Here is a 16,546-nt window from a genome sequence, read left to right as displayed (position 1 = left end):
CATTGTTCAGATTTTTTAGAAGGCTGAGGCAAAATGAGGGTTATCTTCAGTATCACATTGTCACTAATGACAGATTCTGATATCTCCAGATTGATCTTGTTTCTGCCAAATTATCGGTTTTTTACTTCACAAAACTATCATCTAGTTTTACAGAATACAGAGCTGGTATCTATGTCAGCTATAAAGGTCCTTCCATGTCAGTGTCAAGTACAGGCTTTTCTTTCATTTAAGATAAGCATAAAAATGAATTAGAGCCATTCCTTTTCCTTGAGCAATGCCATCATGAGAATAGGTTCTGAGTGAAAGATAAAGTTTATGTATCCCAACATGATCATGAAGACACCAATGGTTTATCTAAATCTATCATCTAACTAATCACTTGTCTTTTCACAGAGGTGGTGTTTAAAGACAGATGTCTTTAAACCCCTAAAGACACAATCTAAAAGATATGTTTTTTTTAAAAAAACAAATTTCTTATCTTTACAGTACTTCAAAGTTTTTGGAGAAGGTTTATTTAAGGCATCTTCAGGTAACATACATAAATGTAAATACAGTGTTTTAACAACTCTGCTTCTCTCTATCAATCTTTTATCTTTATTTTTTTAAAACTTTTAAGTAATTTTCCCCATGTTAGATAACACAGCAAAATACAAGGAGATAAGTAGTAATCACTGAAGGTGTGAGTGTGACTTCAGGTATTCAGTGTTTTACAAATACATCTGTAAATTTACTTCTTTTGAAACCGAAATCTCAGGAATATTGCTGCCTACACATAATGATTATCCGTAATGTAAAAGTTCTATAATGAGGATATTAAGCTTGTATTTTATTGCTACAAAAGACTGAATGTGAAAGTCTTATATCTATGAATAGCTGAATATATCCCAATTTTCCCCATGAGTAGTTCTAGCCAAGTTAGTATCTTATGTGGAGTGTACAGCAGTACAGATCTCAGATTTGACTTCTGGGTTCTTTATGATACATGTAGTTAATTATATGTATTTCTACTACTGTAAAACACTGAGATGAAGATTTTTAGAGAATCACATACAAGAAATCTTACATCTCTGGCATCTATATCCTGCTCTATTTCTGCTCGGACAGTGAGCCAGCGTAGATTTTGCATCACAAGATAAGTATTCGGGCTAGTAATTTTCAAGAGATCAAGAATCACGTAGACAAGTAAGAATGATCTTGCTATCACTATTCAGAGACCATAAGCTGATTTTAGCTTAACAATCATCTAGTGACTATTGACTAAACTGCTTTTATATCAGTTCTGTAAATAGGAAACAAGGCTGCAAACCTATGTGGTAAGAAACAAAAGCCCTTTGAATTAATTGAGACTATGGAAGGCTTTTATATAACTTTCAAACAATTGGTAAGAATTAATGATAAGAAGGTTGTGATGAGAAACAAAAAAACTGACCCCAAGGAAATCCATAATTGACTTATGATCTTCATTTTCCATTGGGATCATAAACCCACACCCAGAGGGAAGTAGTAACACATGCCTGCAAGACCCCTTTCCTTAACAACAAAGAAATGATACTCTAAATGTTCTTTTGCAAATCAGTTATAACAGAAATACTAATTAATATTTTATGTATTAATTAAGTAACTTCATGTGTTTTTGAATGTAGGAACAGAAATAATTTGAGCAACTAATGCTTGAAGACTAGTCAGGTCATCAGGTGATGCAATAAATTTAACCCTGACTGTGAGCTTCTCACATCCCATGTCTCTTGTCCCATATCTCTCAGAGCTGCATTAATATTGCAGATCACTGAGGATTGCTTCTCTAAAACAGAAGTCAACAGTTTCAGCTTCCTAAACGTATATACCTGCACAAATCTGATCCTGGAAGGTACTGGGAAAATCGTGAATGAAGAAGTGGAATTAATCGGAGATCACACCACCTTTTTTCCCATCTAAGTCCTGGGGATGCTGGCCATGAGGAACATGATAATGTATCCTGAAAAACATTTAGAAGGTCCTTCTCAGTTTTGGGCTTCATTACAAATACTCAGCAGACTGGAAAGAAAGCTGTTTCAAAGACCTTAGTTTTAGCAGAGTCAACCACTTCCCTCAGATCATATGGCAACAATTCTAGTTAGCAATGGACAGATTCTGATCTTTTTGTTACAGATAAAGCACAACATCAGCATGTTTAGAGAAACTATGAGTAACAATATTCTAGAAACCTAGACAAAACAGATTGCATCATTTTTGGGAATAATTAGTCATAAATAAAAGTATTTCCTATATTTTATCAGTTACAGGCTTTATATCTGTACCCTGAGTAAGGGTATTTACTATGTTACTCAATAGTAATTCAGGTGTTTTCTATAGCTCCATACTCAGTTACATATACATCTATTCTGATTTCACTTCACTGGTATTTTATATTATGTAATATTTTATATTAATTCACATGAACTACAAAATGATGAAAATTAATAACTCAATAAATGATTTTTACCTATTTACACAAGATATTATTATTATGAAAATTCAACTAAATCATGTCTGTCTTTATGACATTATAAGGAGACATCCCATGCAAGAAGAGTGAACAAACAAACAACAAACAAGCAAACTTATTTTCATTAAATTATTACCAGTTCAAACAGGAACAGTAGGAAACTTAGATAACTTTTGACACCTGCAGCAGCAATAGGATTCCTGAATGGAAGCATGGCTTTTACCCCTAAAAGCAAAGCTAGACTTGAAGTGGCTACCAAAATAACTTCAGAATCTTCTCCAATTACCTTTTCATTTAAGCATGTAGACAGCTGAGATGTTTGTTTCTGATGCTGTTCCACTATTAAAAGATATATATTTATTGTTTTCTTTTGACCTACAGCAAGACTCAATGTTACTACTTTTATCTCTTTTTAATTAACTCCATATCCTAGAAACATGTATAAACCCAAAAGGTTTCCTACACCCTAATTAGGCCTAAATCTGTGCTATTCTAAGTTTCTGGGCTCCCATTTGAAACTTGTCATGGTTTAATAATTTTGTAATTTTGCTATCAGTATTCCACATCATAACATCATATAAAGCATGAATAATTTTACTGAATCTGCAACTTACAGAAGAAGAATACATCTCCCAGAGAACAACACGATAGGTCATGGGATCTGGACACTATATTAACTCGGTCGCAGGCTAGACTGACGTCTTTCGAGTTCTGGCGTTCAGGGGAGTGTGGGGGAGCCTTCACCATTTCACCTAGATTCACAGTAGGCCTCTCTCCTATTTTGCTTGATTCGTTAGCTCAATTTTCAATTATATTGCATTATATTGTGTTATCCTGTATTTCGATATAGTATTTAGTAAATAAGTGTGCCTCCTTAGATCGTTGCCGCTGTTTTCTTTTCCTAATTAACTTTTTTTCCTTTCGGCCTAGGGCCCCTGAGGGGCCCACGGCCCCCTGTCACGGACGCAGGTGGATTTTCATTCAAACCGTGACAAAACTTTTTATTAGTGAAATAAGATAGAAGAATAAAGGAAGCCAGAAATTAGAGACAGGAAGTCTACTGAATAATGCTTACCCTTCTGTTCATTTTTATATAGCTGTAATAATTATCTGATATACAGATTTATTTATTCTGTGTTATCTATATCTATCCAAAGCCAAATACACATTATATATAGATATATATATTTCTTTAGAACTGTACAAAATATCATAAATGCTGCTTTTCATGACTAAGAAATACATTAAAAGCACAGTGTTGCATTTCAAAGGAATCTTTTATGACAAATTTGAACAAAGATTTGTAGCACTTCATGCTAAAGGCACTTTTCCGCATAATGCCATTGTTCTTCAATACAATTGTTAGTCTTAGTTAATAGGATAAAAATGTTCACACCTTAAAAATAGGCAAAAACCTCCACCAGAATAAGCCTTTGTCAAAAGTTCTAAATAATAAATTAAATAAAATATATGGAACAGTGCTCTGAAAAGGTTTCCTGTCTCTTCTTTAAATAGCTATATTGTCGCTTTAATAATTTTATTCTCTGTGCTCTGCAAATAAATGGAGAAGACAAAACCTTCTCAAAATTCCCATTGTCCAGATAAAAATAGTAATCACATTTATCAAAGCATAATTTCAGCTGCTACAATTTCTCATAGTTTTATTCTTAGCTTTAATATCTAAGAATTTTTAGCCCCCTATGGAACTATCTCCAATGCTAACTAGAATTCCTCCCACGACGCTGTCTTTTATTAAATACTTTCACTTTGATTTTTTCTTTTTCTTATGTAATTTCATGAAAGAAATACAACCTCTTACCGTGTTGTTGGGATGGTAGTTGAGATGCAAACCACTGTCACACAGGGGAGAGGAAGTGCCACTGCTCTGGTCACTGGGGGCACCTGACACCAACATGGATATACCAAATATGCATCATTAACCTATAACACTATATAAAAAAAGTTTCTGTGTTTTTGTGTGATTGCATGTTTCCCTTTCCAGTTGATCCTGTCATATTTAAAACTCAAGGTTCAACTTTCCCTTGGTGATGTGCAAAAAAGTTAGTAATCTGCTCAGTAAGAAATAATTACAAATGTTTTTTGCAAACCTGATAATAAAATGAAAGTGCATGCTCCCCTAATTGGTTCTTTCTTAAAGGAAACAGACAATGCTCTTGCCATTCTCTTTGAAGTTCATAGGTTTAACTGCTCTTCCAGCAACTTAGAAGGATACAGAGCTATATCTCATAAAACATATATGATAGGATCTATTCAAGTGCATGCTAGTGAGCAATACTCAGTGTTTTCTATGGTACCACATCCCTTCATAAAAGCAGCAATGATTTGCTAGGATTCATTTTCATTTAAGAATATCGAAGAAAATTTCTGGTGTTGTTTTTGTTTTCTTGCCTCACTTAGAGTTCAATACAGGATAAAGATGGTACTTCCACAACTGATTTTATATAAGATATATCAAAAATTAGTTTACTTAATTGCTACTGATGTAAAAGTCCTAGAAATATTAAAATCAAACACTTATGTTGTTCCTTTTAGGAGAAAGAAGCAGAAAGTAGCGGTGCCAAGTGGCACTGGATGATTATACATATGCTTGGGTATGCTACAACTGTGTATTTATGCACCCACACTCACAATTTCATACAATTTAAGGAAGAGAGCTGTCTCCATTTGCTTCAGTTGGGGGCTGGCTTTCTAAAACTCAGTTGGACTTAAAATATTAAACATTATAGATAAATCTATTTTTAGGTACGTAGAGAACTATGTGAGAAATGCTGAATTTTAAATGAGAAATGTAAGCCCTCAAAATATACAGAATCACAGAATGACCTGCATTGGAAGGGACCTCAAGGATCATGAAGCTTCAACCCCCCTGCCTGGCAGGGCCACCAAACTTCCACGTTTAATAGATCAGGTTGTCCAGGGCCCCATCCAACCTGGCCTTGAACACCTCCAGAGATGAGGCATCCACAACCTTCCTGGGCAGCCTCTTCCAGGACCTCACCACTCTTCTAGTAAAGAACTTCCCCCTGACATTCAGCTTCCCTCTTTCAACTTAAAACCATTTCCCCTTGTCCTGCTAATACTCACATGGTCTCCTTTTCACATCTAGAAGACAAAACTCCTAGACTAAACCATTATGTGGTGCTCCACGGAAAAACGTTTTTAAATACTCTGCATCAAAATGCAAGCTACTGTTACCTAATGTAATTCCCCTGATTCAACTTTGCTGATTCACACCAGCCAAATACAAGGTGATCTGTTTTTCAAGCAACGACTGTAATCTATAATAGGAGTCTGCTACTGTGATATCTGGCAACATGAGAAGCCACAATGTTGACTGAGAAAGCTCCTGTTAACCACCCCCAGTGCACACTAGGTTCAGAAGCTGCAAGTATTCACAAGCACTGACTTAAGGTTTATTTTGGTCAAGTAATAAAAAGCTCAACTAATAAAGGCTTACACGCACAGTCTTCATTCAGTGGCAGTTTGAGAAAAGCAGGTGCTCTTTTCAGAAAGGACACAGTTAAGGTCACTTCTTCCCCTGCATTGCGAAGGACCTGAACCTGGAAGAGAAAGAGACAGGACACTGATATATATGTACGAACAAAACACAGCAGAAATATAAGCAGGGCTATGCAGCTTTCATATATCTGCAATTCATTGCCATGACATCTCTCAAAAAGAAAGCAAGATGTAAAGCTTTCTATGTGCTCAGGTCCCAGTAACACAAGTAATACTGGTGTGGAAACAGCACTGGCTGCTTCTACAGCTTGCATTCTGACACTTTCCAGCTGTGCACCTCCCCCTTCCTGATCTGGTGTCAACAGTAACGTAGATGTATAAATTCTTTTTGGTTTGCTTCAGTTTTGCTGAGGTTGTCTCATACATCTCCAAAAAAACCCAAAAGTTGTAGTTTCCACTGTTATGCCATGGTCCTATGGAATGGCTATGGTAGGAAGGAGGTAGGGAGGCAAGTGAATCACCTATCCATGTACGAATGCTCTTAGCTACATTATATCTCTCCCATAACTGCTTCTGTAGCTCCTGTTCATGCCTTTAGCTTTTCTGAGTCATGCCTGATGACACCCCAAGCTATACAGCAGAGAAAGAGAACTCCAGGCACCTCCCCAGACTGGTAAAAAGGATACATATAAGCATCTAAGCAAAATGCTATACTTAACAGGGGATAACTTGCATTAGAATCATGTTATTACATGCGAACCATGACATGACATAACATAGAATGAGTATTTCCAGTTGTTCTGCCTCTATAACTTGTTAACATTATAAGGGTTAATTTAAGCTGCCTGTTTAATCTGGTATATATTTGTCCTTTTCTGCTGTGATCTAACTGTGTCTGGATATCTCACAAGTAACCCTTCTGCAATGCTGCTGTGTGTCAAAAAGCTTTGTAAATTAACTGATGGAAGACTGCATTTAATCCATGTTAATGAAAAGTCTATCCTACACATTTAACTGCATAAGTATATATTACTATTTTCAGGGATACTTTCATGTGAAAATCACGGCACTACATTAAGCTACTTTAAAGCATTCCTTCAAGAAAAAATGTCAACTTCTCATTCAGACACAATATTTTCTATATATAATATAATTCCATTATATTATATATATATATATATAAATATAATAATATATTATTTTATATAATAATATATAATAATTATATATAATATAAAATATATATAAATATATAATATATAATAATATAAAATAATTCCAGAGGAGTAACAATGTGATGACACATTATTTGAATCAGTATTTGAAATCCACTCTGAAATTTTAGATTTTGTATTATGTAAAATAGAACACTGGTTGTCAAGGCATACTTTGCAATGTAGTATGCATGGATGCTAATAACCAAACATAAATCCCAACAAGTTTCATCAACTTAAATCATATCCCAAAATGTCTGCTGCAGTACAAAGATCTTCAGTGAGTACTTCCCATTTCTGGTGTTTTAGACCCCAGAATTCAAAAATAACACTTATTTCCTGGGAAGACAATGACACTTTCAGTAGAATAGTTGGTCAGATCAAGACTCTGAAGTCCTAAATTCCACCAGAGATCATCTTGTAACCTGACCCTTCAAAGAAAATGCATCCTTCTCTCTTCTGTATCAGTGATGTGGTTCAGAATTGTCATAGCCAGAGCAGAAAGGAGGCCTGAAATCACTGATGCGGATAGACAAAGTGCAGGAAAAATACAGCTATCCTTTACCTTTTTAAAAAATGCTTTTGCTCAAGAATGGGCAAGAAAGGGAGAAGTTACAGAATTAGCAGCTCTAACAGAGTCAGCTTTTGAAGATACCTAAGTGAATACCACCTGTGGAAAAAAAGACCAAACTGAAACACTGAACTCTGTCCCTGAACACTTTTTCTTTTAAAATTTAAACAAGCCACGAGTCCACATGATTACATTTGATAATATTGCTGTACATAAGCTAGAAATTGTTCCAAGTAGTCTGTTAAGACCTTTTTATTCCAAGCTTTCTCTCTTTCTCTCTCAAACACATAGGATGAGAAATTGTGACGAAGCTGGTACAAAATCTATATGAAATCAGCAATACTTATTTCAGTAAAGCATATATTGTAGTATATAAAGCACATAAACCAGAACGTGGTTGGATTTGACATGTAGAATACAGAGACAAAGAATATTAATATAAAAAACAACTAGTTAATGATTACAACAAAGAGAATAAATGAGCTATCAATACAATGCCACTTACTTTTCAGTGATTATCAAATCCATTCTTGTAAATAAAGTTAATTAACAAAACTTCAACGCTTAATTGAATTAACTATCTTTTTGAATCTTTCATTTGAAATCTTTACTGCAAGTTTACATTTTTTTGCGTTTCATTAAATATGCAGTGAACAATTGTTGAACTGTATTAAATCAAGCGTGCCTTACAGGACTGGTTTACTTTGGGTCCTCAATCAACATGCACTTTCCCTTTGCATCTTTCCTCCATGTAGAAAGAGAAGGGGATATGACAGGAAATCTATTCTTACGGAGGACTGCTGATGAATGTTTCTAGTAATAGACCAAAACAACTAATGTTCAGAAATGAAAAATGGATAACTTTTATGGAAGTGTAATGGCCAAAATAAATGTGTCTAGTTTTTATGGAGAGTTATGTCTCTGAAGAAAAAAATTGAAAACAGGAAGTCAAACAGTTTGACTATAAGATACAATACAGAATGAGCTTTTAGACTTCACAAATGTGAGTGGAATCCTAACAGTGAGAGCTACTAGCATATTCTTTCTTTCTTCTCTCTCCATCATTGCCTGCCAGTACTGCAGCTAAATATTTTACAGAGTTATTTCGTTCTAATGAGTCCTGCATGAATGCAAAGGTAGTGCTTGTTCAGGCTTGGAAAGTCTATGTAAACAAAAATATATCTATCTGTACAAGTATATCTATGCAGATCTGAAAATGCATATTCCACTGACAAAGTGGTATTTTGGTATTTTGAAAAGATAGATTTTATGGTGGCATGTGATACTTCAGAATAAAATTTCTATATAACAATAACACTAGTCTGAACATTCAGTAATGTCTATAATAATGTTGCCTTTTAATTTTATAAAAACTTTTAAAGTGCCAGTTAAAGAAAACATTAGAGCATATGCTGATGTCTCTCTCAGTATATTCACTAAAGCACTGACATGTGAAGTCCCTCTGATTTCAGCTAGTATTTTTCTTGAATGAGTCATTAAATTCACTCTTAAATTACAAATGTAATCTATACATAAATGAATTGGCACAGACTTAAGCAGAAGACAACAAAAGACATATATTCCTTACGATCTGTGATTTCCTGAACTACAGCAAATACCACTCTTCACTGTCATTGAAAGCAAAAATCATTTAATTAATGAATATCTTAAATTATTATTGTCACGGGTTACTTAGATTTACCTATGCCCGTGACAGGGGAAGCCACCCCGTAGCCCCCCCCCCCCCCCGGAAAGAAGGGGGAAAAGGGGAATGGGATAAAAACAGCGGCAATAAGCGGCAACTTATTTTACTAAATATGATATCGAAATATAAGATAACACAATATAATACAATTGAGGCTAACAAATCGAATGAAACAGAGAGAATCCCCGAAAACCGAGAGGCCTACTGTGAACTCTAGGTGACATGGCTGGAACGCTTCCCACTCTCCTAGAAGTTCGAGAGAAGAAGGAGGGCACTGCAGCCTAGGAACAAGATTATATAGCGTCCTGGTCCCGTGACTTATCACTATCCGTGTTGTTCTCTGGGATATGTAGTCTTCTGTGGACTGCACATTCAATAGAAGTATCCATGCTTTACATGATGTTATGATGTGGAATACTGATAGCAAAATTACAAAACCATGAAAATTATCAATTGAAAAAAAGAAGGATACTGTACACTGTTAGCCAATTCACTGGTATCATCAAGGTCATCTACAGATCCCACAGTATGTACTCTGGTACAGTGATTTAAAGGCCCAAGGCTAGAAGGTTCGACACATACATACAACAATCTCGAACTATGTTTAATTATGTAAAAATTCAATTGTTTCTTTCAGTAAATCCCATGTATGTGATATAGAATAGTATAGATACAGCAAAAATATGGCAGAGTATGGAGAGTTTTTGTCTGGTCAGAGAACTTGATTTAGATATTTAGAAACAAAATCAAATAAGTTGCACCCTGGAATGGAAAGCTTCCTCATGCAAAGCAAAAAGAAATGTACGTGCCAAGGATTTATGAAGATATTAACTTCTATTCGGATATCACTTTTGCACCTAACTTTCTACCAGTACTTTTTTATAGAAAGGAAAGTGGATACAGCAATACTAGTAGTTAGAGCAGAAAGATCATATTAAGCTTATCACTAAGCGATTATTCTGAAAAGTGGCAGAAAAAGGTTTAGTGTTTCTCAAGATGACACAGGAATTGAACCAAGGTAACACTTACACAGAGAATGTTCCAGCTACAAAGACACTATATAAAAGATGATTTCAAAGCAATATACACAGTCACTTGGGATTTGATGCTTTTTGACAAGTCCCATCAGACTTAGCACTCAGAAGCAAAATTATTCTCAATTCCAAGTGACAGTACTCATTTGAACTAGACCATCAGGTGATTTCTGAGATGGACAGTGTCACACCAGTCTGTTATAACTACCTTCTGTCTTCACTTATCGATCTTTGCCCCACCTGCTCTTATTGGCTTATGAGCCAACATAGACATAAAAGTTCCAGTAACCTCAAGACTCAAGTACAAAGTTGAACACCAAGGGATCTGCCTTTAAAAAGAGATAAAAAATATAATCATGTTTTGTGGTCCAAATAGCCACAAAGTACTAAGGCTTCTGTCAGATTCTTCTTCAGTGTAGTGCCATGATAAAAAGAAAATTCTATTACTTCAGTGATATACTGACAATCAAGTTGGAAGATTAGTATTTAAACTTTTAAAACAGTATTTTCTAAGTCTTATTATGCTCAATAATCAGCACTAAAATTCTCAGTAATATTAGAAGAGCAACAGACAGCAATTACTGTTGAGTTAGATGTTTATCTTTTCAAAAGTAACAGAAGAATGCCTCAGCAATAGATAATCATGAGGAAAGAAAATGGAGGAGGAAAAATGAAAACCTAAAAGAATTACCAAAGTAAAAGACTGTCAGTAAAGATGCCCTGGCAGCATTTTCCTGCTCTTCACTCACTAAATTTTGCATCATTAATAAACATAACCCCCCCCACCTCCACCCCCCCACCCCAAATATTGCTAGAAGTGCTTAATTTGCATTCCTTAGTTCATGTACTCTAATTTGGAATTCTATTTTACTAAAGATTGCATATGACTGGTCATCACAATTCATATTAAATCAAATCATTAGCAGGCCAATACAGAAACTAAAACATGCAAGGAATTAGAACTTTCTAAAATTTTAGTGTTTGAAAAATGGAAATGCCAGTGACAGGCTCCAAACTTAAAACTCTGTATCACCCTCGGAAAAATTAAAAAATATTTCATTGAATTCTGACATTGCTTACAATGATCTATCTGTATTTTCTCTGAGTCATACCAGCTGATCTTCATACTGTCAATTCTGAATTGATAGAACACAAGTGAAATGGTTTCAAGCTGAAAGAGGGTAGATTTAGCTTAGAAAATAAAGAAAAAATCTTTTAAAGTGAGGGTGGTGAGTCACTGGAACAGGTTGCCCAGTTGCCCAATGATATGGTTGATGTGTCCCTGGAGACTTTCAAGATGAGGCTGGTTTAGGCCCAGTGCAGTCTGATTTAGCTGTGGATGTCCCTGTTCACTGCAGGGGAGTTGGACTACATGGCCTTCAGAGGTTCCTTCCAACTCTAAGGTTTCCATGATTCTATGATTATAAAGCAAAAGTCACTTTCAAACAGAGAGTTTTTTTAATGCTCCCTAAACTTTATTCCATGCTTCTATTGGTCTGGGACCATGGTCTGTAGAAGAAACAAGTAAACACAGATACAACAATTAGTTACTGAACAATCATTGATTCCAACAAGAAAATGAGTAGAAAATGTTATATCACTATTGTAAAAGTATACCATATAGTGTAAAGATTAGTATTTGAGGTGTTGAAAAATTTATACTTAATTGCACGTTGCATTTAAATATTTTTTGAATCCTATAGCATATATTAGAATATACACAACATGGATAAAACTTATTTTCATGTTCTGACTAAAGTGTAAGCAATGAGTCAACTGAAATTTGACTTGATTCATGTATAGACATGTGTTTACATGATACACAGTTACTCATATAGCATATATGACAAAAAATAATTTATGCAAGTAAACAAACTTCAAAGAAATATAGGACTAATCCAAACTCAGACAATCTTTCATGAGTTTTTTCAACAGACTTACATGTAGAGAGTGCATGCCAGAGCTGAATCACGGAAGTGCCAATCCTTTTTTTTCTCATTATCAACCCCCACATGGTTTTCCTCTAGGATTACTCAACTACACTGAATAATCTGTGCAGCCATACAGTTTCAAAAACTCCTCTTCTTTAAACTCTCATAGCAATTAATTTTTTTTTTTTTTGAAACCTAACATATACTCAGCTGCTGGGCACCCACGATCTTTCTGTACTAATTTATAAACACATTTTAAAATTATATATTTAAAGAGTTGCAAAAGAACTGACTGAGAAAAATGAAGGAAACACCTTAATGACACAGAAAATGTTAGAAATAAAGTAGAACAGTTGCTAGTATGGTTGAAACTAAATTATATTCTACGTTTTTTAAAAGGTATGAAATTAGTAGCTTGAAAAGTTTTGTACAAAAGAAAAAAATAGTATATTTTTTGCTTTGGATATTACAGTTGTATGAGGCTGATAAGACCATCATCATGTAGACAAACTACTTAATCCCATCATCATGTTATGATTTCAGTTAGTTGTAGTAAAATGCATATTTCATCTCCTACTGACATTACATGTCTTAATTACAACAGAATTTATTTGAGAAAGCCTCTTATTGGTATTTGCTCAGAAATATATGTAGGAACCAGAATTTGGTTTGGATCAATCTTATTGCCGCTTTACAAATAAAAAATTAATCAAAGCTACTTTAGAATTAATATGTGATCCTGTTTACATAAAACTCCTTCTGGAATCAAGAATTTACAGTACTATTATAACAACATCCACAGACTTCTACAAAGCCTTCTCAAAAGGTTTCACAACACCATCATATCTGTGTTTTGTGTACAGTCAGATGAACAACAGGCGACCTCCCATCAACCTGCAATGGATTTCTCCTTTAAGACACAAGATGCTTTTCACTATTAGTCAGAAACCAACTGTGACAGAAGGCTTTACTGAGATGGTTGTTCTTTTTTAGCTCCTCTTGACTATATGTGATGGAGAATATTCAAAGAAAGCTATCAACACCTGCAGAATTTTTAAGCAACCTGCAAAAGCTTTGCACATGGCTTCTTCATAACAAATGACAATTGATTTTTACCTTCAAGAAACCCTGATGTGAAACTTCAAAGATTTTTTGCCAAAGGAAAAAATCCTTCAAAAAGGAAAAAAAAAAAAAAAATCTAGGACATATTAACACAGAGATCAGATGTAGAAATTCCTCATAGTTAATCATATCTGCATGAAATCCTTTACTAGTCATGCAAATAGTATATTTTTTAACAGGCATCAGTCCCATATAATCTAAAGGCATTATCCATGTCATATTCAGAAAAATAAATAGCATCAGCTATATTCATGTTTATGTGGATGAGTCCTTGGCTATCTAGATAGTTTGAATGAATACCATTAGAAATTCTTCCATGAATAGAAATGTATTTTCTGATGAAATTTCTTTTCTCTCCTAAGTAAGTGAAAATAACAAATTGAAGTGAGCTTGAAAGTGGAAATTCTTTTTCTTAGCAAGCTGCATGATGAATTGAACACTGATTTGGAATTAAGGACTTGAGATTTTCCAGGTAAAGTGTTTTCACTTCTTTTCTCCCAGAAATGAGAGAAGGAAATAACTACTTAGTGGAGAAAATAACTTATAGGACGAACTAATTGCAATCACATTTTCCATTTTAAGGATTTAGAGGCTCTTCACCCCCNCTTTATTTTTTTTTTTTTTTATTATTATTATTATTATTATTATTATTATTATTATTATTATTATTATTATTATTTTGTTAGAGTAATGAACCCTTAAAGGGTCAAGGTTTCTAGACCTGATTAATAACACAGAAGCTGGTGCTTTATCTATTATACAGACAAGAAATCACTGCTCCTTTGGTAGAACTTTATAGACACTTCAAATTTACCAGAAAAAGTACTTTCACAGTTGAGTAATATAGGACATTTTTAACGCATTTACTAAACAAGTTCCTTATTTCTGCACGCTTTTTGTGAAAATACTGTAAGTAATATGCAAAATTCAGACATGATACTACACTAAATATCATGCTAGCTACTGCTTCTGTTCCTAATATTTCAAGACTGAAAGTTGCCAAGTTGTCACAGTGATTTGAAGTACATTCTTAAATTTCAAATCTTTTCTGAACAGAGATACATCTGAAATTATTCAAAACACTATTTGAATGCTTGTATGAGAAAGCAGAACCCCATTTTAAGTGAGAGGGTGATGATGGAATCAGTAACAGAATAACAGTGTGCTTACACTAATCCCATTGCAAGACCAGGGTCAAACACACAGCCAGTGGCAAATTTCACATTTACATATTCAATATAAAATTTGCTGATGGCAAATATGACCTTAACATTTACTTTTCATGAACAGCCACACTAATCAAGCACCAACACATAACTGCTCATGAAAAATTAATAAAAAGTAGTCTTAAAGACTTTGAAATGAAAATTTAATTCTAAATTTGAATAAATATTAATGTGCAAGCCTACTGCTATTTGTTCAACACTAAATGTTATCAACTTCACAATGACATAAAGCATAATTCTTGGGCAAATTTGTATATTAAGTAATATTTTAGATCAATGTATGCAGTTAACTCTGTTAAGCTTCTTGGAAGCTAGGATCTAATCTCAGAGAAAGATATTTTAGTAGTTCTGGAAATGTGCTCAGTAGCAGAAGTTTTCAACTGAGAAAATGCATTATAAGAGTCTTTAGTGACATTTAATGTGATGGTGGCCTTTTCGCTGTGGAGAAATAATTCTACTGCATCTAACTGGAACTGAGAAATTGACTTGGTACTTCATAAATATTTTTCAAAAATGAGGAAAAAAGTCCTTAACCCATCAAAACACTTCAGTTGTTACTTTTAGGCAAAGGCATACATATTTTACTGAGCTAGGATCCAACACAGTTATCAAAAAATATGAAATATCAATATACAATATTGTCTAAATGCTTTTTTACATTTATTTTCAACAGCATCTAAACTTTAAATTTTGGAAAAACTGAGTTTGGAGGTACTCACATTGTGTATTAATTAACTGGAGGACATTTACAGATATTTTACCAGCTGATGTTTTTGACAAGCTACTCTCTGTCATATTTGAAAACTCATTGTCATTGGGTTAAGTCTGTGGTGATCATAAAAAGAGAAATATCACTCTTATTTTTAAGAAAGAGAGAAAGGAAGATCTGGGGAACTGCAGGTCAGTGAGCTTTACTTCTGTGCCTGTGAAGATCATGGAGCAGATCCTTCTGGAAGATACATGAAGGCATATGTGAGACATGGAGGTGATCCTAGACAGCCAGCACAGCTTCTCAAAGGGAATGCTGTGCCTCACCAATCTGGTGGCCTTCTGTGACGAAGGTCTTCTGCAAGGCCTTTAACATGGTCCCATACTACATCTTTCTCACTAAATTGGAGAAATGTGGATTAAAAGGGAGGTCTAACCACTGGATAAAGAATTGGTTGGACAATTGCAACCAGACAGTTGTCGTCATCAGCTGTATGTCCATGTGGAGAAGGGTAATGAGCAGTCTATCTGGGACCAGTGCTCTTCAACATCTTTATCAGCAACAGAGATAATGGGATTGAATGAACTCTCAGCAAGTTTGTGGACAATACCAAGCTGTGTGGCAAGTGATACGACAAATGGAAGGGATGCAATCCAGATGGACCTGGACAAACTTGAAAACTGGCTCACATAAATTTAATGAATTTCATCAACAAAGCCAATTGTAAGATGTCACACTTGTGTCAGAGCCATCCCAGATGCATGCACAAACCTGGAGAACTCACTGACAGCACCCTTGTGGAGAAGGACTTGGGGGTCCTGACAGACAAAGACCTGGACATGAGTTAGTAGTGTGAGCACGCACCCTGGAAGGCCAACTGCAGCCTGGGCTGCATCAAAAGAGGGTTGGCCAGCAGGGCAAGGATGTTGATTGTCCTTCTCTTCTCAGCCCTCATAATATCCCACCAGGAGTACTTGCTGTACCCAAGCCTGTGGCCCACAGTACAAGATGCAGAACAGTTGAAGCTGGTCCAGAAGAATCACAGAATCATACATTCACAAGGTTGGGA

The 16,546-nt window shown here is 34.9% G+C and overlaps 1 protein-coding gene across 3 annotated transcripts in view; it reads right to left on the bottom strand.

Moving 5' to 3' along the window:
* Window positions 1-16,546, bottom strand: part of SNTG1 (syntrophin gamma 1) — a 312,873-nt gene that overhangs the window by 81,597 nt on the left and 214,730 nt on the right. For all 3 annotated transcript variants that reach the window (XM_015855564.2, XM_015855565.2, XM_032442721.1), the window contains 3 exons: window positions 5,964-6,066; window positions 4,305-4,387; window positions 1,845-1,975 (listed from right to left, as the gene is read on the bottom strand). In XM_015855564.2, coding sequence (XP_015711050.1) covers window positions 1,845-1,975; window positions 4,305-4,387; window positions 5,964-6,066 — 317 coding nt within the window. The remainder of the gene's footprint in view (window positions 1-1,844; window positions 1,976-4,304; window positions 4,388-5,963; window positions 6,067-16,546) is intronic.

The sequence above is a fragment of the Coturnix japonica genome, chromosome 2 (assembly GCF_001577835.2).
Source record: "Coturnix japonica isolate 7356 chromosome 2, Coturnix japonica 2.1, whole genome shotgun sequence".
Classification (NCBI taxonomy): domain Eukaryota; kingdom Metazoa; phylum Chordata; class Aves; order Galliformes; family Phasianidae; genus Coturnix; species Coturnix japonica.
Note: the sequence above shows the minus strand (reverse complement) of the source record. Positions and strands in the feature narration are given on the sequence as shown.